Genomic DNA, 22,304 nt, shown 5'->3' with positions numbered 1-22,304 from the left:
AATGTGCTGAGTTTGGATGGGTGATATATCTGAATGATAGCTACGTCAGCCGTCACTATTTTTTTTTACCAGGTTGGAGGGGGGGGGGGGGGGGGAGGAAGGAGGAGGAGGAATGCGACATCGGAGGAGGTTAACCACGACACACTGTACGCCCTCCCGCGCCGCTCAAGGGCTTGTCACACTGTGAGCACAAAAATGGCATGACCACCGTGTGCATGACGGCATGGGCCTTGCTGCGGTAGACCTTGAGCGACAAGAATGCGTTCTGCCCGTCTGCCAGGTAGGCCACGTCGCCCAAATGCAGGACAGCCGTGTGCCAATGAAGCTTGTGCTATGGGTAAAGTGCTTGCTGCAGCGCTCACATTCGCAGGGCAGCATCTGCGGTGGGCCTTGCTAAAGTGCTGGCACAAGCACCGCTGGAAGTTAGAGAAGAGCGGACACTAGTCGCGAGCAAAGGTTTCGCACAAAAGGTTTTGCACATGCCTGCGTAAGGTCTTCCGGGAGGAAAAGAAGCAATAGCACTGGTCGCACTCGAGAGCCTGTCCTCTTGTTTTCCGCATTGCCCGCTCCTTTGCAAAACCGAAACAGAAACTTTAGCTGCAACGAGCGAGCACACATTGAAACAGTCATGGGGTACACTCAGTGGGTACACCACGCGAAAGGTGCGCACGGGAGCGTCTTCCGCATGCAACGGCGTCGCAACCACTGCAGCTTGTGTGCGTGTCATACAGTCGAAGTTTGCAAGCGATACGTTATCAGGCGGTGCGGGAGGGCATACATTGTATTGGGATTAACCTCCTCTGGTGTATGGACGGTGTGGAATGTTCTCAATGCCGCGTTCCTCCTTGTCCTTTGCCCCCCCGCCCCCCCCCCCCGCCCCTGGTAAAAAAAATAAAAAATAAAAATATAAAAGACTGACGTAGCTATCATTCAGATGCATCACGCCAAATTTAGCAGATTTCGTTGATTTGGTATATCTTAATAAACATTTAGGGGGTATTACTGTGGTCTCTAGAGAATAATATATCATTTCAGTTTTGGATTTTATGGCGACACTGAAGACAACTGTACTAATTAAAGAAAATCTTGTGAAGTTGAACTTTACTAAGAATGACTTTAGCCTGCAGAAAAAGAGCTTGTTTGCAACCTGCCCTTGTGAGCCGGTGTGCAGCATGACTGCTAACCTATCTTTAATAAAAAAGATTAACAATCTGAACATGGAAAGGCCGCATGCAGTTGCAATCAAATATGAAAAATTGTGGCTTGAGTTCTTGGTCAGGAAGCCCGGTAAACCAGGAACCGAACAGTGAAGTTGAGATAAAATGTGAAGTGGCTTACCTTACTGCCGCTTTTGAGAACAAGTATTCTTATAAACCAGGTGCGCATCTTTCATCAGGTTGATAACAGCCCCCTCGTTTGCATACCACTGGAGGGATGTAGCCAGGATCAAATTTCACAGGGGGCTCTATAACACAACAGAGGGGCTAAGCTGTGCTACAGTATGCAATAGAGATTTTAGGCGTTTTCCCGACTCCTGCCTCTTAATTACCTGCTTCTTATAACGACAGCCCTCAGCTTCGTGATATTGTCCGTTCATCTTGACAACGGAATGCAAGCTACATAATACTTGTTCCACTAAACTGTAGCACTTGTGCCACGTGACCACGGACTAAGTTGCAAGTGCATGCACATGAGACGGAAGTCAAGATCTCATTTGTCCAGCCACTATCCAGCTTTAATGGCACCATCAAATGTTGAGGTTGGATTATGACTACATGGTCGAAGATAAATATCAATTTTCACAGGTAGTGTTGGGCACACTTTTGGAATCAGAAACACTTATATATACGAAGTTCAGATTAATTAAAATCAAAACTTTGCTCCTGCAGCTACAGTCCACATATATATATAAAAAAAAAGGCAAACTAGATTTGTAAAAATTGTCAACATATGTATGTTCAGTGAGCTTTATGTTAGGATTCTTTGTTTACAGCACTTCTAAGTTTGATGTGCTTTTACCAAGCTTAAAGTTAGCAGTTACTATAAAAAAGTGAATAACAAATAATTGTTACATGAAAACAGTGGAAGTGAAAATAATCACAAAGCAACACAAGCAAACTAAATCTCCAGAATACCTGCAGTTCAGAAATTGAGAATAGGCACTCAAAGCAAAAATTTGTTTCACAAGTCGCACTGATAAAATCAGTGATGGCTGAAAAAAGCAAGGAACAGTGTTGCGTGCTTAATACAGAGCTTTGTAGTTTGGTGTTTTTGAATAAATATACAGGAGAGCCCAGCAGCTGTCATGACACCTCCTCACAATTTGTAGATGGGATTTATAAGCACAGAAGAAAGTGCATCGATCATTTCTCTAAAGCACCTCATTTACCCGAACCTAATATTGCCCTTCATTGAGCAAAACATGAACATCTACTTCTTTGCACAGCATGTGAAGAGCCAATCATGGTGACTTATGGAAGAACAGCAAATGATGGGAAATAGATCTCATTTGAACCAAACAGTGAAATCTACACAATTTTAAGTCTAAAAATGATCTGTTTTCTCATCTGTTAGTCTCCTCTAAATCACTCTTATTGAATCTCTGCATGCGACACAACAAAAATATGTCCAAGCTCTACACACAAGGATGTTAAATTAGATTCGAGTAAATGCAATCCCCCCTTAAAGTTACGGTCTTCAAATTCTTGATTTAGGATATCCTTAACTTAAGAATGCTGTCAAAGCAACCAGAACACACCAACGTCAAGCAAATCCCCATCTGTCTGGCCGCCATTAAAAAAATGACTTCCATTACTCCTCACAGACACGAGTTGCAAGTCGTGAAGTGGAGCTCGTGTAAAACTAAAAGCTCCATAGCTCACCGAATGCGCACATTCACACCAGCCTGTAGCACTCTGAACAAAATCAATAAAACGAAGTGAGAAGCCTGATGGGGTCTTCGACTGCCATGGCAGCTTCTGCAGCCGTCGCCACCTCTTGTTCTTCCATGAACCCTTGGTGCTGAACGTGCCCTATGGGGGTCATCTCGTGAACCTGCTGAACTCGTCTCTGGAGATGCTGGTGGAGTTGATGCTGATGTGGATGAAAATGGTGCTGCTGCTGATGGACTTGGTGATGCTGCTGATGAACCTGGTGCTGCTGCTGATGAACTTGGAGCTGCTGCTGCTGCTGTTGCTGCTGTTGCTGCTGTTGCTGCTGTTGTTGCTGCTGCTGCTGCTGCTGCTGCTGCTGCTGAACTTGGTGCTGCTGCACGCTTTGTGGCGGAACTTTTCCCGCCCTTGGCTTTCCCTGAGCCTTGTTCCTGAGTGGCGCGGGTAACGAGGGCTTCTCAACCGCCTTGTGGGACTGCCTCAGGTGCTGCTTCAGCTTGGTGTTGTTCACGACGCCCCGCCCACACAGGAGGCAGTGGAGCTTGAAGTCCTTGGTGTGCATGGACATAATGTGCTGCTTGAGGGCTTTATGCACGTTAAAGGTCTTGTTGCAGTACTGGCACACAAAAGGGCGCTCTCCGGTGTGCGTGCGCATGTGCAAGCGCAGGCTGAAGCTCCACGGGAAGCCCTTTTGGCAGATAGTGCACTTGAACCGGTCTTTAGGGGGTGCAGACGAAGCGTTGGAAGCCGAGCCCAGGTTGGGAGAGTGGTTGTAGGTCTGGTGGGCCTGCAGCTCTACCACGGTCTTGAACCGCACGGGGCACTGGTCACAGCCATGGGGGTAATTCATGGACCGCACAATTGCCAGGGAAGATGACGAGGATGCTTCGGGGTGCCGGTGGTTGGTGTGGATGGCCTTTGCACGGACATTCTGAAAAGTGACTTTGTTGTTGATGGATGAAGATGAGGTGTCAGAATATTACAAGTAACTCAAATTGTGACGTTGCCTCTGTTCCATAGCAGAAAGTCAAGAATCAGTACTTGGTGTCCACTCGAAGGAACCATTCTCATTGTTAGAAAAGTAATACTGAGAACTAAAACTTATTTTTTTTACTAGAACTGGGTCTTACAGTAGGCAACAAACACCACAGAGCACTCACTTGCTATACATGCCTTGCACGTGACGTCGTATGGCACCGTACCAACCGCCATTGCTCCATACCATTTCTGCGCCTGTACCTTCAGCAGCACACATATGGGACCATCGAATCTGTTCTTCTTGGCAAGGCTTGCCGAGAAGAAATTCAATGGTGCCAAATGTATGCTGCCAAAGGTACGGGCACCAAAGCATGATCCGGAGCATTGGCGGCTGTTGCAACGTCAATGCAAACCATGTATCAACCAAGCAACGTTGCATTGTAACTTGCTAAGTTGACGTTAAACATCACATGCAGCTTTGTGGTTGTGAACGGCCTTCCCATTTGTCAAAACTTGCCCAGATAACCTACTCTGAACATACTTTTATGGCACGATTTGTATGTGAGCTGCAGTCACTTTCCTGGAGTATGCATGACAGAAAAACTATCACAAGATTAAGGTGTCATTGTGACTGCAAGAGGCTACTTTGAGCCAATGATCTCCATATCACTAAAAATAATGCCACCTAAATCTGAAAAAAAAAAATAAAGCCTGTTTAAAGTAATATTTTTTTAGAACTTGGTTAATTTTGATGGAACCGTCGGCATCCAAAATTGCGTGGTCCACACGAAACAATGCAGCTACAGTTAAGAAAAGTCGGACAAGCTCCTCCTGCAAAGCCCTCCACTCTTTCCACTTTAGCACAGCAAACCGTGGAGAGAAGGTGAGGGGAAAGGAGGAAACCTCATGGTGAACAGAGAGCTCTCTGAGAGGGGCTTTTCCTTCTTTTCTTAACCTGCAACAGACCAGAGTTACAGCATTTACCGCAACAAAATCCGAAAGCACCAACACTGTTACGGTCAATCACGACAGGACCCAAGCAAAGCATTATACTCACCTTAAAGGTCATGCCGCAGACTTGACACGTGCTGGGTTCCTCGTTGGTTGAATGTCGTTGCGCGTGGTAATCGAGAAAGCCCTTGGACTCGAACAGCTGCCCGCACTCCTTGCACACAAATCCGCCGTTCCTCTCGTGCAACCGGATGTGCACCTTGTAGCGGCTGTCCGAGACGAAACGGCGCTTGCAATGCGGGCAGCGCTTCTCCTTACCGTCGTTGTGCTTCAGCAAGACGTGCCGGTTGAGCACGTCGCGGAACACGAAGGACTTGTCGCACTGCGAGCACTGGAAGGGCATGACCCCCGTGTGCGTGACGGCGTGGGCCTTGCTACGGTACGGGCTGAAGGTCACGTGCGGACACTCCTTGCAACGGAAGACCTTGAGCGACGGGAACGGGTTCGTTCCCTCCGCCAGACAGGCTCCATCGCCCATGTGCATCACGGCCGTGTGACGCTGGAGCTGCGCTTTCGAGGCGAAGCGTTTCTTGCAGTGCTCGCACTCTGTGGCCACAGTCGTCCGCTGGTGAATGGTGTTGACGTGCTGGCGCAGGGAGTGCCGGGAGTTGGTGACCATGGGGCAGAGGTCGCACGCGTAGGTGATGGACGAGTGGAGGTCTTTCTGGTGCGTACGCAGATTGCTCTTGGACGAGAAGGTGCGATGACACTGGTCGCACTCAAAACGCTCGTCTCCTGTCTTCTTCGTCACCCTCTTCTTTGGGGCCAAACTTTTTGCACTCTTCTTTTTAGCCCGAGGTGGGTCGGGAGATGACGGAGGGGTGTCGGCTATATCCGACTCTGGGCTGTCCGATCGATACCGTGTTCTCTTTGTCGGCTTCTTTGCCGGCTTCTTTGCCGGCTTCTTTGCCAGCTTCTTTGCTGGCTTCTTTGCCGAACGTTTCTGCGGCGAGGATTCCAACGAGGCCTTCGGGTCCGGAGGGTCTTGCGACTCCTGGGTTTCGTCGTCCGGGGAGTCGACTGGCTTCGCTTTTTTAGAAGCAGTGTGCTCGGCCAGGTGGCTGAGAGCCTCGGCCTTGTCAAAAGTTGAATGCGAGCACTCGAGGCACCTAAAGAGCACCTTTGCTGCTGAAGCAATGAATGCTTCTCGTGATTCCAGCGGCAGCTTCTCAGCCTGGGCCACCGTTGCCGGGTGAACTACTGGAATCAGACTCGCTCTTGGATCATCTTTTTGTGGCGAACCTGCGCTTTCGGAGGTGGGACCGCTGTCTGTCGGGGCTTGTCCCTCCGCGGGCGCCGGTGCGGGCACTGGGTTCCCATTCGCCGGTGGTTCCTGTATTTTATCTCGTAACCACGACTCTGTCACGGTGGCGCCACTCGATATGAGTCGGGTGGCTTGCCCCTGTGAAGGAGCCGTGCCCGGGGAGGAAGGGCAAGATGACGCAACTCCACCATCCGACAGAGCGTTGAAACCTTCAGAATCCGAGTCTTCTGGCTCTTTTCGTGAGCTGACCTGGTCGAGGGAACGGCTCTCCGCTTGGGAAGCGTGCTTCGGGTCAGTGTCGCATGGCTCAGCTCCCGAGGAAATTCGCACCCTTTGGAGAACGCGCGTCTTCCTAGTGCGGCTTCTTGTTTCACGGATGTTGGCTGCGTTGTGGCTTGACGCTTGTTGGGCGTAGGCTTCTAGGTCGGCATCGCAAGCCACTGGCCGTAACAGATTCAATCTTACCCTACCGCCTTTGGCGATTCCGTTCGGGAACACCAGGTCGATCGTCGAGGTGTCCGTGGTAAGGCCGACATCTATGCAAATCGTCATCACGCAAACGGACTAGTCCACAGGACCACCCAATGTTGGACCCCAGGACCGCGTCCCCAAGGTCTAGCCTCTTTCCGTCACAACGCGTAGCGACGCCGGTTCTGCAAAAACAGTTGATGATCAAGTCAGTCCAACCATTGCGAAGAACACAATTTCTCTGATTCAACGCTGGCTGATTTCAGTGGAGGAGACCGGTAATGATGTCGCGTTGTTTCTGGTGGTGACACAGACACCATTCCGTGGAACTGGCACACCGCAGACTTGCTACACAAACACGATTCGGGATGATGAAAAGAATAGTGATCAACACTACTTATTACAAAATTCTAACTAGAGGGTGGAAATGTTAAAAAAATGCGATTAAATTCTCAGTAGGTAAGCAAAGAAACGAAGTAAACAGGAGAAGACATTACACAGCTTGACTTGGCTGAATGCCACTGGCTCTTAGGCCACCGGCCAAGAGGCGGCCAAGCTATCATCATCAGCTTGCAAAAAAAAAAAAAACGCTTGTTCGCGTGGGTTGGGGACGTGGACGCCGTTTGCAGGTTTGCAGTACAGCGTGCGAGAAGGAGGCGGAAGCGTCGATCGGTCGGTCGAGCGTCCTGCAAGCGTCTCCGCCTCTGCTTTGCTCCGTCTCCTCCTTTCCACCCTTGTCACCCGCAATCCTCCTTGCCACGCTAGAAACGGTATGCGCACATGCACCCATTCTGCGCAGTAAGCGTCCACATTGCAAAAGCTTTCCGCGTACTCACAAATCTAGGCAGTAGTAGAGTCCCGACTGTAGTTTGTTTTGACATTTCACCAAATGCCATATCATAACAAACGCTGCCGTTTCATAGAATTTAGCTGTATTCGATTTGGGAGGACCACCATTTTCAAAAATCGCCGGTTTGGGTACTGAGGATCCATATCACATGAGCGAATGACGTTTTAGCGAACAGCGACTTTTGAGCGAATCGACGTTTTAGCGATTAACGGGGGCGCGCGTTAACCCATCCGCCGCGCTGTGCTTTACGCCGCTTAGCTGGCTTAGCGGCGACAGTCTGCGGCAACTCATTACAAAAATGTGAACCCATTTGGCCCACCCGAAAACGCCGCTTCGTGGCGTCCGACTATTCGCTAAAATATCATTCAGTGAAACGTGGGCGTTCGCGCTCAAACGTCATTCGATCAAGTGAGTGCCTCCCGGGTAGTGAACACGTGTGCACGCCACAATCGTACCAAAAGCGCTACAACCACGAATACCAAAATATGTACAAGGCTTCCCCTTCCACCCCCCCCCCCCCCCCCCCCCCCCTCCTCAAAGCCGGCCCAAGTCATTTATTTTTTTATTGCACAAATAAATTATGCATTGCCGAAATCTCAGACTCCGTCTAAACGTAGCGCTAGCGGTCTGGACTCCATGTCACTATAGTCGGTGACAGGTCAAGAAGGAAGTGGGAGCTCCTCCCACCTCTTTCCACTTTAGCAGAGCGAACGTTGGAGAGGAGGTAGCTTCCTGAGAAGCTTCCATTTCCTTCTTGACCTGTCCAGTGCAGGCAAAGGCAACGCCAGGTGAAGAGAGAAAGGGCGAGGACTAGAAGGCGGGACGGAGCGAAGGGCAAGGGGAGAGAGGGAGAGCATTGGGAGTGCAGGTTTCGCTCCTCGTTTCCAGCCTTCCTAGTGCTTGCTCTTTCTCCCCTCGTCTGGAGTTGCCTTGACCTGTGCTGCACGCAACTAGTGACACGCAGAATAGGATGTTTTCACAAGGCATTATTCTGCTATTTTGTTAGTTTGTTCTTTCAAACAAATTTATTAATATGAAGGATTACATCACAACCTGTTAAAGGGAAGATGGGGCCCTACTGCATTTGGGAAAAAAACCTCTTGAATTGCATTCATTTGGCCTTTAGAATAACAGATATTACAATTATGTTTCAATGCGACGTGCCAAAGAGCCATATGAGCAATTTCAAAATAGGGCTCAAGCCCCGCCTCCCTAGTCTTGTTTCACGATCATCTGGTGGGCTAGTTGGTTGATCATATTATTGAATTAACAGCGCAAATACGACAGGAAAGAGAGATAAGGGAGACAGGATAGAGCGCTGAATCAGCGCTCTATCCTGTCTCCCTTATCTCTCCTTCCTGTCGTATTTGCGCTGTTAATTCAACAAAACTCCCTAGTCTTGGGCAGCCAAAAGATCCGTTGATGACGTCACGTGCAGCGACTGTCTTTCAAATTAGTCGTTAGTCGTTTATACAGCAGGAGGTTAGTCTGCCAGAACATGGCGACATTGTTACCCACTGTAGATAAGCAATTTAACCAGTGCAGTACGACTGCTAGCCTGGGGTCTTTAACGCGTGCACCGTGCAGTAGTGATACACGATCGCACGCCTGTCCGATGCTTAAGTCTTTCGCGTTTTCTCGCGTTTAACAATACTTGCGCAGCAAATGGTTTGGGTATTGGGGTTCACAGGGTAGAAATACACTAGAATTCAGTTGTAACTCAAGAAGTTTTGTAGCTTTCCTTTAAGAAGATGTCAGCGTGGTAAGACTTATAAGCTTCTGTGCCCTAATTAAGCATTTAAGGGGTCACGTAAATCCTTGGAATGCTCGCCTTCGGCATATTTCAAACAGGTCACAACAACAAAATGGGGTACAAAAATATGTTTGTGAAAACACCCTATAGCTGCCAGTTTCAGGGCTTTCCGTTATCTTATAGAAATGTAGGTGATTTTCTGAAAGTTCGAATGGGAAAGTGGTGGCTATGCAGGGCTTACAAATACATGAACATGAATGGCACCAGTAACTGGGAATGGGCACTCATTTCCCCGTTGAAAGTTTCAGATTGCACAACTTTTCGATAACGGCTAATTCTGAAACTTTGGCATCTGGTTGAGACCGCTAGTGTTACATTTGGGTGGAGACTGAGCATTTGGCGATGCATGGTTTATTTTTATGGTGAAGAAAAAAAGTTTCAATTTTTTTAGGGGACACACTGTAGATTAGCTTAGCACCTTTGCCACACTAAAAGTAGTTGTTGTTAAAATTATTTTATGCTACTATCAAATCCTAAAAAATATAATTACTGTGCTGTTTTTTTTTTACCTGAATGGCAACCTTTACTATAAGTTGCTATACGCCTCACAAGTGGGCTCATTTTCGTCTTCTGCGCATGAGAAAGGAAGTAGCGGTGACGTCAGAACGCCGAGCCCTGATTGGCTGATCGTGACCCCCTATCTGAACGTCGTCTGCTCCTTTGCAACGTCGTCTGCGTCTGTCTTACTTTTCCTGCGACTTTCGCAAATTGAGCGAGCTCGACTTTGCCTTTCAGAGAGGGCGGACGAAATAACTCGAACGGTACGTTGTTTTTGTCTAACTAGCAGACGCGCATCAAGGAGGGAAGTCAAAGGACTCACTGGCGAGGTGTCCCGAGGCGCCGAGGTTTGTTTGCTAACAACCGAGAGGGAGAGCATGTTAGTGTTCGCAACTTCCCTCCCAAATACTTTTTCACTCCTCTCGTGCGCGGCGAGACCCCTCATTCTTTAACGGCGTTGGCGGGTTAGCACAGTTAACGTCGTCTGCTTTACGTCTGCTAGTCAAAGCGATGGCTGCTTTACCTTTCCTGCGTCTGTCGGAGATTCACCGCATCTTCACCGGCGAGAGTCACCGTTGCCTCGGGAAACAAGGAGATAACAAGAGGAAGAAATTGACCTCTTAATCTAAAATTGAGGTCAGCGATCAAAGTATAATACGGGAAGGGTTCACAAGGGTCGTGCGGGCATATTCTATTCAGCACGCCAGCCGGTCGTGGGCAGACGGTCGCCGAGTCGCGGAGTGCCTGCTAGGCCTAACTGCCGTACTCACTTGGTCGCGTTCGGTGGAATCGTGGCTGTTGGAGCTTTTCCCGTGTGTTTGTGGATCCAGCGTTTTTGTTCGTCATGGTCTGTTTTAAGTACTTTTTACTTTTTTCTTGCTGCTTGAAGTCGGGACGCGTAAGAAGCGCAAGTAGAAAAATAAACGTCCATGGGTCGTCGCGACCGCGACGCTGTCAACCATGCTGATTTGATCGTAAGAAGTGCGTAAGACAGCTTTGCAGCTGTTGTAGCATTTTGTCGTAACCTGCGCAAAACTTACGAATATTTTGTTTCGTGAATAAGAACTTGTTCTTAAGTTTTGTCTTACGCACATTTTTGGCGTAAGATCGTTTCGTGAATCTGGCCTCTGCACTAACGAAAGTCGCAGGAAAGGTAAGACAGACGCAGACGACGTTGCGAGCAGACGACGCTCAGATAGGTGGTCGCGATCAGCCAATCAGGGCTCGGCATTCTGACGTCACCGCTACCCCCTGCACAAGAAGCAGACAAACTTGCCCTCCACATAAGTTACGATTGCTTGTTCTGCTGCAGGTAACGAAAATGGACAAAAAGAATGACTTACTAAAAAAGCAATGCTCATAGAAAATGACTCATTGCCTGAACAGCGCAAAGCGAACAAACTAAAACCTAAAAACACTGTGATGATCGAAAGTGTTTGCAATAAAATAATCTCAGCTGCAATAGGTTTGAAGAGAGTTTGGCCTTCTTCACTGCCAGGCAACCACAGCAGCATAGTCTGACAACTGGGGGATGACTACTTCCTTCCGCCATTTTGTTGCTCTGGCTCATAGGAGCTAGCTCTATGCAATTTCTCAGGAATAAACAAGACAAAGAAGCAATGCCATTTTGTGTTATCGCGAAATTCGCTGGTTCTAGCGGGCAACAAGCTCCACCCATTTCCAAACTGTCTCAGCATAAACGGCTCTGGGTTTGAATCAATGCTTAGTGCCATATGTTTGTTCACACTCTAACTTCATTGGGTCCAAATGGTTCACAACAGGTCAGTTGTGTGAGTTGTACCCTTATTTATCATGCTAGGTGGCCTACCCCTATATGTAGAAAAAAGAGGAAGCAATTAAAACAGTAAAAATTTGCATACAATAAATGCAAGAACAAGCAAACACGGTTGAGCTTAACTTCACCCATTATGTAAAAGGAAAATGCAAAGTTTTTCAAGCTATTTCAAATGCCATTGCAATTTTGGTCCAGAACAGAAACATACATGGAGGACACTTGGAGGCTAGAGTAACTCCTTCTGCTCCGCTTGCAGAGCAGAGCATCGCAATGGTGCTCCCAGGTGGCCATGTTGGATCCAAGGCCGCACTGAGGGAAGCGACCGTTGCTTCTGCAGGGGACCCGGAGGTACTGATGGTGTGGTTGCGAGGCGTCGTGCTGTGACGTGCGAAACAGAGAAGATATAAGTGCGGCGACACTTATATCTTCGCGAAACAGAGAAGATATAAGTGCCGTCTCCGTCATATGTCTCCGGTTTCTCTCTGTGCCCTCGGTAGAACGTAGTAGCCATAAAAAATTGTCGTCCCTTTGCAAGCCATAGGTGCACATTGTTGTCTGCTCCAAGGCACCCAGATGTGCCGGTCGCATATCACTCCGCGAGCGTTGCAGACTCGAGCAACTCGATCGTCCTTCGTGTTGTCCGCTTCTCAGACTTTCAAAATATGTTTTAAAACATTGCTCGCAATATAAAACAACGAGATTATACTGTATTCGGTGGCTACACATAATTTTCAATGGTCAGGGAACCTTACAGTTCATTCCGTTTTAGTGTAGGAAGTATATTTCGCAAACGCAAAGCGAGAAACATGCCCCGCCTGAAACTGAGTGCCTGCAAGGTCGGTTTCCCTCACAAAGATTTGATCCGGCTCGATGCATGTGATCGCTTCTCCGCCAATACGGTGTTGGCGGCACACGGAAAAGGGATGCGACACTGTGGCTCTGCAAGCGCAGCCTATACAGTACTCCACTAAAGGCCACTGGAGTGCAACAATTTTCGGTTAAGGTATGTTTCATGAAGTTTCTTAACTAAAAGTGTTATACAAAGTGGCATTCAATAAAACTGCTTCAATCTGAAACGGGTCTCAGGAATGTGACAATGCCAAATCCCATAATTTAACAAGTGGCACAAAAGTCTGTGTAGTTTTATTCTTCATCTCTTAGGTTACAAAAACACAGCTGTCAATGCTCGCGATGTTCAAAACCAAGGAGAATGTGTGTTCCACAAACAGGATAGAGTGATGTAGAGCATTTTGATACATTTACACAACATATTTCAGGGCCACGCAGACAACTATGCTGGCTTTGAGCTGGTCCCGATGCCAACTTTGGCAGTTTGTGTAAAACGAGTGGAGAGCAACACACGGTCATTGAATGCCAACAGCAGAAACAATCATGCAGCATTACAAACTAAAGCTTCGTGAACACCCGCAGTTCAGAAATCTGAATGTAGGCACTTGAGGCAACAGTGATCCGTTTCATCGCACACAACTCGGCGGTACTGATAAAAGTGATGATTGTTGAACAATCGAATCGAAGGGTCTGGCATATGCAGCTGTGCTCAGCAGTCAGCAATGACTGATGCATCACAACACACAAAATGGGATTTAAAAGTATAGGAAATCAATGCACCCCTTTCTCTGAAGCACCCTGTTCATTCAAATCTAATGCAACCCTTTCCTGACAAAAGCCTGCACATCTATTTTTCCACAGGGCACGCAGAGCACCAACCACGGCAATCTATGGTAGGGAACCAGCAAATAACAAGGCACACATCTCGGTTGAACCCAAGAGCATGATCTACCCCGTTCTAGGTTTGCTGCACACTCAAGACTAAATCCTTACAGGGGGGGTGAAGAATACGAGTGCAAAAAGGGCGAAACAAAGTTATGGCTCATACCATGAGTAAAAAAGTGCTTTTTTATATCTACTAAAATCTCCAACAGTGTCGATGGATGGTGAAAAACGGCTACACTTGCACGGCATTTGGGGATAAAAAAAATCTGCCAGTGGCTGCATCACAAAGAGGAATGTCAACTTTGCCACGACGAATGAGGCGAGGGGAAAAGTAAGTGCATAGTAGGAGAAGCCCCACCCATAAAGCTCTCTGCTCGCCGTGATTGGTGGTTTTCTCCTCTCCAGCGTTCGCTTTGCTAAAGTGTAAAAAGTGGAAAGCCTTATGAAAGAAGCTGCTCCTGCTGTTCTAAACATGCAACAGACAACAATTAGTCGTGTCTCCTCATGCACTGGCCTCCAATAAATTGAGCTTATCGGCTCTTTGCAAGCAGTGCTAAAAAATAGATGAGCAGGCTTTGCTCACAGAGTTTGCATCACATGCGAATAAATAAGTAAATTAAACAATGGCCAAGACACTACCCTCAACTTAAAAAGGCTGTCAAGGCAACTAGAACATGCTCACGCCAAACCTTTTTCCCTCCACATGGTCGCTGAAAGAATGCTCCTTTTTACGCCTCGCAGGTATGAACTGAGAATCCAAAACTACATGCAGTCTGTATAAAACAATGGGCCTTACGGGTGCACCAAACACGAGCACCGTGCCAATGCACCACTAGAAAAACGAAGTGAGGAGTTTGATGGGATCCTCCGCCACCATGGCGGTTTCTGCCGCCGTCACCACCTCCTGCTCTTCCACAAACACCTGGTCCTGAATGAACACCGCGGGAGCCATCTCGTGAACCTGCTCGACCTGCTGAACCTGATACTGCTGGTGTGTGCCGCGAGAAGAAGCGGCCTTTAATGCCCTCTCTTTTCCCTGGACCTTGTTCCTGAGCGGCGCGGGCAGCGAGGGCTTGAGCACCGCCTTGTGGGCATGCCTGAGGTGCTGCTTCAGCTTGGTGTTGTTCACGCAGCCCTTGCCGCACAGGAGGCAGTGCAGCTTGAAATCCTTGGTGTGCATGGTCACGACATGGTCCTTGAGGATCTGGTGTATGTTGAACGTCTTGTCGCAGTACTGGCACGCGAAAGGGCGCTCGCCCGTGTGCGTGCGTAAGTGCTGACGCAGGGCATACTTGTGCTGAAAGCACCGGTGGCAGTAGTGGCACTCGTAACGGTCCCCCGAAGCGGGTGACTTGGAGCTGGGCGGCCGCTTGCCGCTGGGACTGTGGCGGATGAGTTTGTGGGCGCGCAGCTCCGTCGGAGTCTTGAACCGCACAGGGCACTGCTCGCAGCCATGGGGGTAGCGCAGGGAACGCAGGACCGCCAAGGAGGGCGATGAGGAGGCCTCGGGGTGCATGTGGGTGATGTGGATGGTCTTTGCGCGAAGGGTCTGAAAAATGACACCCCGTTTAATGTTACCAATTGTGCAAATAGGAACGAGATGGTTTAGGGTCACCGACAGCCAACAGCCCAAGAAGCGCAGGGTGCGACTTTTTTGTTCACACTCCTTCCTTCATCCTTTGCCATTCTTTTTGGCTAATCCCACAATCTCATCGGCTGCAAAGAGATAATATGATGCTCGGAGCTCGCCAAGCCCTGCACCTCTTAAGCCGCCGGCGACCCTAAATGAGTGAAATCATGGTGCTGCCTTTCCTACCTAAGCGCAATGCCAAGAGTTCACACTTGTTGTTCGAATTACAGGGTGTCTAGCAAATTATTATTTTGAAATTCCCTGACTTTTCCAGGTTTTCCCCGACAACTTAGGTGAAATTTCCTGACCACTATAGAGGTGGTTAATTATAGGACCATTACAACACAAGGCATTGGGCATTGAGCACTGTGAGGATAATTTTGTACGGGCTTAATCCAACTTGCATATTCTGAAATATTCGGGTTCGTCCAGTCCGGATTAAATGAGCACTTTCTTGCCGCCGACATCGTCAGTAAAGAGGCCGTCTCCGGAAACTCTATGAAAACTTGACGCTCAACCACACACGTCAATAACCGAATGGCAGCATGGCTGCCAGATGCAGACTTTCGGAAACTTTCGGCTTAGATTGAATTGGGGTCTGCGGCTTTTCCATTTGTTACTAAATCTAGTAGCTCTAACTGGACCTAGCCTAGTGTCGCGCCCTCAATCCAATCCAAGGCTTGGACTGGATTTGTCGGCTGTTCTATTAGTATCGGGTAGCACACTCTACATCAGATATGCAGAGCCCGCACTTCGCTCTAAGCAGAATTTAGTGCCTATTTTTCTGCCCCTAAGCCCTCAAGTCTTTGCTCAAGGCACTCGATGGTGTTTCCGGCTCATTTTCTCTGACTGGGCTCGCTTTTTGACAATATCCCTGACAATTACATGATTTTCCCCGGTAATTAAAATTTCCCTGACAATTCTCGGTTTTCCCGATTGCCAGACACCCTGGAATTATGATGTCATTCAAACTGAAGCTAGAATACTGGAATTGCATCCTAACTTTAGTACACATTCTTCAAAGCGTGCGTCCTTAGTGGCACCAAAAAGAATGGTGGGAAATGGCTGCGTAGAACCGGCTTGAGCAGACAACGGAGGGAACGCAGTCGAGCGGGCGACGGCAAGCAAGCAATTGCACTACCCTTTCCACGATTGCTCTCTTCAGTGTCAAGTGGCAGATGCTGCTGCGAAAAGCATACAGGTCGTGCCGACAATACGTTGCGCGCATACGGCATGGCCATTTCGGGATTTTTTGAAAAGGGTCTCTCGCAAGTGTACTATCAACTAGCCTGCTCCACTCAGGCAATGTGCACGGTCAGTTCTAAACTTCTGAAAAGGACTATAGATGGTGCGACACTGCTAGTGCAAACAAGCAACCACTGTTTTTGTAACATCTTTTTACAACCGAAAAACTGTCATAAAAAATCTAGTGAGGTGAGAAATGCCCATTTGAGGCAATAACCCAAGCTGTATTCCTATACATCAACTCATGTTTACAAACAAATCGGAGCGCCCCTGGTGGCACGCCACCAGTGCCTACTTGCGCGATGAATTGTGGGCAAGAAGCGCTGTGGCCCACATCAACGAACTATTAGAATGCGATGCTGTCGGTCCCGTGCTCCAACGCAAAAAAGAGTCCCGTGCTCTTTTTTGCGTTGGAATTTTTGATTCTACAGGGTGAAACAAGGAGACGCCAGGCTCTTTAAATCGACCGGAAAATTCGGTTTCTTAGCCTAGCGCGCTACGACTTTGTGCAGCGTTGCCCACAGATGGTGCATTTTTTTTTGTAAAATTTGCAAAGAGCGAACTTACCTGAGGAAAAAGTAAAGAAAGAAAAAGGCTTAGCTCCTATGGAAACGCAGCGAAACCACCGGTCTGCTAACAACACGGCACCGTTTCGCACGGAAGAAAAGAGATGGCGCAAGCGGTCGCGACGCCAACTGCTGTCAACGAACGAGCAGACGACGCCGAGAGTCGGCGTAATTAGCAGACAAGGAACTGCAGTTCCTTGTTGTTACTGCGCCTGTTTCTGTTTCTGCGACTGTTGTAGCCTGCGGAATGCACGCCGCTTTTGAGTCGAAAAGATTGTCTGCTAAAGACGCTGGCTCTCGGCGCCGTATGCTCATTCGTTGCCGGCGTTCGTTGCGCCATCTCTTGTCTCCCGTGCGAAACGGCGCTGTGTTGTTTGCAGACCGGTGGCTTCGCTGCGTTTCCATAGGCGCTAAGCCTTTTTCTTTCTTTACTTTTTCCTCAGGTAAGTTCGCTCTTTGCAAATTTTACAAAATAAAAAAAATGCGCCATCTGAGGGCAACGCTGCACAAAGTCGTAGCGCGATAGGTTAAGAAACCGAATTTTCCGGTCGATTTAAAGAGCCTGGCGTCTCCTTGTTTCACCCTGTATGTCTTCCTGGCAATGTCTTCCTATTTTAGTGACCCAAGCGAAATTAATGCGGCTTGTTACACGGCAAAACTTTGAATAAATAATTTGACATGGGGGCGAATATTACCGCTTGAACACCGGAGAATGGGCACTAAAGCCCGATTCACATTACGAGATTCTGCTTGCTATTTTCAGTTAATCACACTGCTCAGGTTGCAAAAGTGTAGGCGGTAGCTACGATCCTCGAAGTCGATTGTGAAAATTGCAAGCAGAATCGGACCAAGTGAATCAGGCATAACAAGTTGGCAACAGCCACTGGTAACAATAATAAACATCTCTTTGTAGCCTACTGTTTACACCAAGCCTACTTACCCCAAACTAAAACTTACCTCTCATCGCAACATTTAAACGAGCAGACGACAGATTGAAAAAGTTTGAAAGAGCAGACGACGATCCGAGTGATCAGACAGCGGGTGATCCGGACAAATTGACGGTTTTTCCGCATTCACATTGGAACAAAACAAATAAATCTTACGACCACAAGTATCTGTGAATTCAACCCAAAGTGCTTCCTGCACAGGCAATTGTGGTCCGACGCTTTCACGGCACATATCTACGTTCTCGAACGAACTGACCAGGCAGAAAATACATGAAAACTGATCTTCACATCTTTCCCGGCTCTCTCAGTACAGCCCCAGCCGTGGTATTTTGTAGAGAAGGCAAGTTGTAGTGTGGCTTCTTCCAAAACAACACAGGAATGCCTGCTCCTCATGGCGGCTTCCGCTTACACCCTCAGAATAGAAGTGCACCCGAAGCGCCACCGCTGCAGCATGACGTAACAGAGTTGAGTTGGTGTATACGTATCTGTTCATACCCTCTTGAAGTAAAATACAAAAAAAAGTGGCAACAATGTGTTGTTGCAGTATTTACTCTCACAAAACCTAGAAGTGCCAACCCCACTATGGTAAATTGTGACTGGACAGAAGACTAGCATTGCACTCACCTTGAGGACCTTGCCACAAACATGACACGAACAGGGTTCCTCATAATTTGAATGCCGTTGCCTGTGATGTTCTAGATAGGCCTTAGACTCAAACAATTGTCCACACTGGTTGCACACGAAACCAGCCAACGTCTCATGCAACCGGACGTGCCACTCATACCGGCTATCCGAGATGAAATGGCGGTCGCAGTGCGGGCACTGCTTCTCCTTTCCCTTGTCGTGGAGAAGAATTATGTGCCTCTTAAGTTCGTCTTGCACCACAAAGGCCTTATCGCACTGCGAACACGGGAAGGGCATGACACCCGTGTGCGTAATGGCGTGCGCCTTGCTGCGGTACAGGCTGAACGTAGCGTGCGAACACTCGTTGCAGCGGTACACCTTGAGCATAGGGAACGGGTTTTGGCCGTCCGTGAGACATGCCACGTCTCCCATGTGCACCACGGCCTTGTGGAGCTGCAGCTTGCGTTCGCTCGTAAAACGTTTTTTGCACTGCTCGCAGACAAAGGCCATGGTCTGGTCGTGGACCAGGGAGATGTGCTTGCGGAGCGCCAGCTTGGACTTGCAGGTGAGGGGACAGCGGTCGCAGGAGTACGCGGCCGACGTGTGGACGTTGAGGCGGTGGGAACGCAGGGTGCCCTTGGACGAGAAGCAGGACTGGCACTCCGGACACTGGAAAGGCTTGATGTTGTTGTGCATGCTCATGTGGGATTGGAGCCCATTCTGGCTACGCATCTCCTTGCCGCACTCAGGGCACTTGTACACGTGCCTGGGCTTCTTGCACTTGTACCGGTCGGGCCGGTGGGTCTTCAAGTGGGCCCTGTGTTTGAAGTCGTGGATGGAGACCAGGTCACATGTAGCACACTTGAACGTGGGCACTTCGGGATGGCACTGCACTGTGTGGTCGCACAGCTCCCTATATACGTCGCTCGCAAAGTTGCACACGGTGCACCTCCTAACTGAGTCACCCTTACAGTTGGACTCGTGGCAGACGAGGTCTTCCTGGAGGTAGAAGGCCCGTTCGCAGGTCTGGCAGCGGAATTGGGGCCCCTTGCCCGGTGGCCCGTGGCGGCGGAGCATGTGGATGGCCAGGTTGCGCTGGCGCATGAAGGGCATGTTGCAAGTCTGGCAGATGACCGGATCCACGTGCCACCTCTCGACATGCTTCTTCAGCTGCTCTTCCGTCGCATACTTGCGGGTGCACTTGGTGCACTCGTGGGGGAATTCCCGCGTGTGGGTCTTCATGTGCACCTGCAGCACAGACTTGAAGCGGAATTGGCGATGGCACTTGTCACACTCAAACTTGTGTTCGCCTGAGTGGATCATCATGTGCTTCTTCAGACCAGACCTGTTCTTGTAGATCTTCCGGCACTTGGTGCAGGCAAAGTACTTGATGGAGTCCTTTTCCAGCTTCCGCGGTCGGCCCACCGGGCGGAAGAATGGACCAACCGGAGTCCCCGGAGTTTGTGTAGCTGGCTGCTGCTTGTCTCGCTCTTGTGGATTAACTGACTGATCCGGTTCGGAGTTGTCCGGAGGTGTCTCAACGTCTCCAGAGGCACTGCTGCTCTTCACAGTAGCAGCTGGCTTTGCAGCCATATGCTCGTGAAGGTGCTTTAAAGCAATGTTTTTGTCGAACGTCTGGTGCGAGCACTTGAAACACTTGAATATTATCTTTGCTGTTTTCCCAATCGAGGCATCCAATGCTGCTGCGGGCAGAGTAGCTTTCGTTCCAGTAGTAGATTTAGGAAGGATGATTGGAGTTGGACCAGCCTTTGAAGTCACTCCATTGGCTACCTGAGGCTTTGAAGATGAAGCAGGAGCTGGGGTTTTAGAAATATTTCCCTGGCTTCTTTTGACAACAGCGGTAATGTTTTTCGATGTCAGTGCTCCTGCTCCAGCCATTTGCACTGGGCCGGTTTTCAAGACAACACGAGAAACGTTGGGCGACATGTTAGACAGCATCTTCAGCACCGTGGGCAGAACCGCCGTTTCGATTCGAACTGAAGACATCTTTGCCACTGTCTCCTTATCCTGTCCAGGCGGCAAGTTTTCGGCCTCCTTTGGCTTGAGAGCCGAGTTTGCTTCTGCTTCGTTCTTTGAAAACACATTAGTGATGCGAGGCTTCCTGTAAGTTCTCAGAGATTTTACAGCTGGAGCCACAGTTGCAGCTGGTGAGGAAACAGGGTTCTCTGCCGTCGCAGGAGTTTGCTTGGCTGGTGGTTGACTCGACGTGCCGTCCTTCTTTGGGAAGTGCTCCTGGCAGTGAGCTATGGCGGTGTCCCGGTTTGTGGTGACGTGCGTGCAGTGCAAGCAAGAGTACAGGGATCTCTTGCCAGTGGCGCCATGGACAGGTGGCTTGGAAAGGGGAGGCGTCTTTTTCGACGCTGGCTCAGTCGAGATCGAGGGGTTGGGGGACGCGCTGCTCTCGATCGAAAGGGTTGTTTCTTTCGGCAAAGAATCGCCCACTGTAAAAGGGCTGGAGGGCCGGCTGCTCGCGATGGATATCACGTCGTCGTCGTTTCCAGCATCCATGTCGTCGGGTTCACTGAGCGAGGCAAGCTCCTCAGTAGAGCCACCGCGCTGTTCAGGCACCTGCACGAGCCTCTCGTCGACATGACACAGGTCGGCACCAGCGGAAATTCGGACTTTTTCGAGTGCGTATTTTTTGTCGAAGCAGCTCGCTTGCAGCCTCTTCCGAACGACGGTAATGTTGGCGCTGCTGTCCGCACTCTGCGCGACTGTGGTCTCTTTGCCGCTCTCCAGCACGCCGCGATCGGACGCACTGGACAACGAACGCAAGAAATTGAAGCTGACCCTGCCCCCTTTTTCGATTCCCTCAGGGAACACCAAATCGAGCGACATGGGATTCATGTCCAAATCGACGTCAACGCAAAATGCCATCGTGGATACCGTCAATGTGGGCCCGGAGGGCCCTCACCGCCGCGGCACGGAACTGTCGCGCCGCCGTGCGCGCGGGAGATGCTAAAGTTCCTTTACATCACATCAAAGCAGCTCGGAACGGCGTCGGCGTCGTCAGGTGCGTGGATAGTTCTTGCGCGTTACGACAGATCAAAGTGGGCCTGTTTGCCCTACCTCTGTGGAGCCGAAATAGCGAACGGAAATCAGGGAGGCACGGCTGGTAGACTTCGGAACATTAGTGGCGGTGGCGACGCGCGACGCGTCAGACTACTTCGTCCCTCGGCCACCTCGGCGCCCTCGGTTCACCATAGACCTGACCATAGACCACAGACCACTTCGCAATATTGCAGACCGTTGTTTCTGTGAGGAAGAATAGTGGAACAAACAATTTCACTGTGATGGCCGGTAGTCGCGTTCGAAAGGCTGAGGCCGCCAGAGGGCAATACGAGCGGAGTCACATTTTGTAGAGGGCGCAAGTGTTGGATTTAGTTGGCGCGTGAATTTGAATTAATTCCGCAAGAGTATCACGAAGTCTTCTCGGAAAGCACTCGCTCCAAAAATACGGATGCACGTTTCTTGGTGGGAGGAAGTTTGAATTTAATTGGCAGGATAAACGGCAACTTACTGGAATTAGCTCCCCTTTGGACCTTGCCAAGGACACCAAATAATTCCTAGCCCCCAATGATAAAAATGGATAATAATAATCTCAAACGCAGGCATTTGTGAAGATAGGCTGCATATAAAACAAGATTTTTGATTTTTACAGCACTCTTGGCAGCAGTGTTGTTCTTGGAGCTTTGTGACTATGCATTTCTGAAGTTATTGCACTACTTATGTGCAAAGATTTCTAAAAAAAAAAAAATGGAGTTTTGCTATCTACCGTGTCATGGCGCCAGCATAAACAAGCATGGCGGTGCTATTGGTGTATCTAGGAAGTTTTTTCATGGGGGGGATCACTGATCTCAGTGGGGGGGATTGTGTATGACTTGGGGTGTGGAGAGGGGGAGGGGGGGGGGGGGTCAGAATGCATGGATATAATATAGTTTTCTGAATTTCGGCGGTGGTGAAGCCCCA

The 22,304-nt window shown here is 49.2% G+C and overlaps 2 protein-coding genes across 2 annotated transcripts; both read right to left on the bottom strand.

Annotated features, from left to right (window-relative positions):
• Positions 1-1,711: 1,711 nt before the first annotated feature.
• LOC115319735 (zinc finger protein 700) lies at positions 1,712-7,162 on the bottom strand. Its single transcript, XM_040210895.3, has 2 exons — positions 4,927-7,162; positions 1,712-3,822 (listed from the first exon to the last, which is right to left on the bottom strand). Exons 1-2 carry the CDS (start codon positions 6,694-6,696, stop codon positions 2,926-2,928), a joined length of 2,667 nt encoding a protein of 888 aa, XP_040066829.1. The 5' UTR covers positions 6,697-7,162; the 3' UTR covers positions 1,712-2,925.
• Positions 7,163-12,680: 5,518 nt separating this feature from the next.
• Positions 12,681-21,655, bottom strand: LOC120840395 (zinc finger protein 808). Its single transcript, XM_040210894.3, has 2 exons — positions 18,315-21,655; positions 12,681-14,851 (listed from the first exon to the last, which is right to left on the bottom strand). Exons 1-2 carry the CDS (start codon positions 21,210-21,212, stop codon positions 14,135-14,137), a joined length of 3,615 nt encoding a protein of 1,204 aa, XP_040066828.1. The 5' UTR covers positions 21,213-21,655; the 3' UTR covers positions 12,681-14,134.
• Positions 21,656-22,304: the final 649 nt, after the last annotated feature.

The sequence above is a fragment of the Ixodes scapularis genome, unplaced genomic scaffold, assembly GCF_016920785.2.
Source record: "Ixodes scapularis isolate PalLabHiFi unplaced genomic scaffold, ASM1692078v2 PGA_scaffold1__304_contigs__length_218370807, whole genome shotgun sequence".
In the NCBI taxonomy this organism is placed as follows: domain Eukaryota; kingdom Metazoa; phylum Arthropoda; class Arachnida; order Ixodida; family Ixodidae; genus Ixodes; species Ixodes scapularis.
Note: the sequence above shows the minus strand (reverse complement) of the source record. Positions and strands in the feature narration are given on the sequence as shown.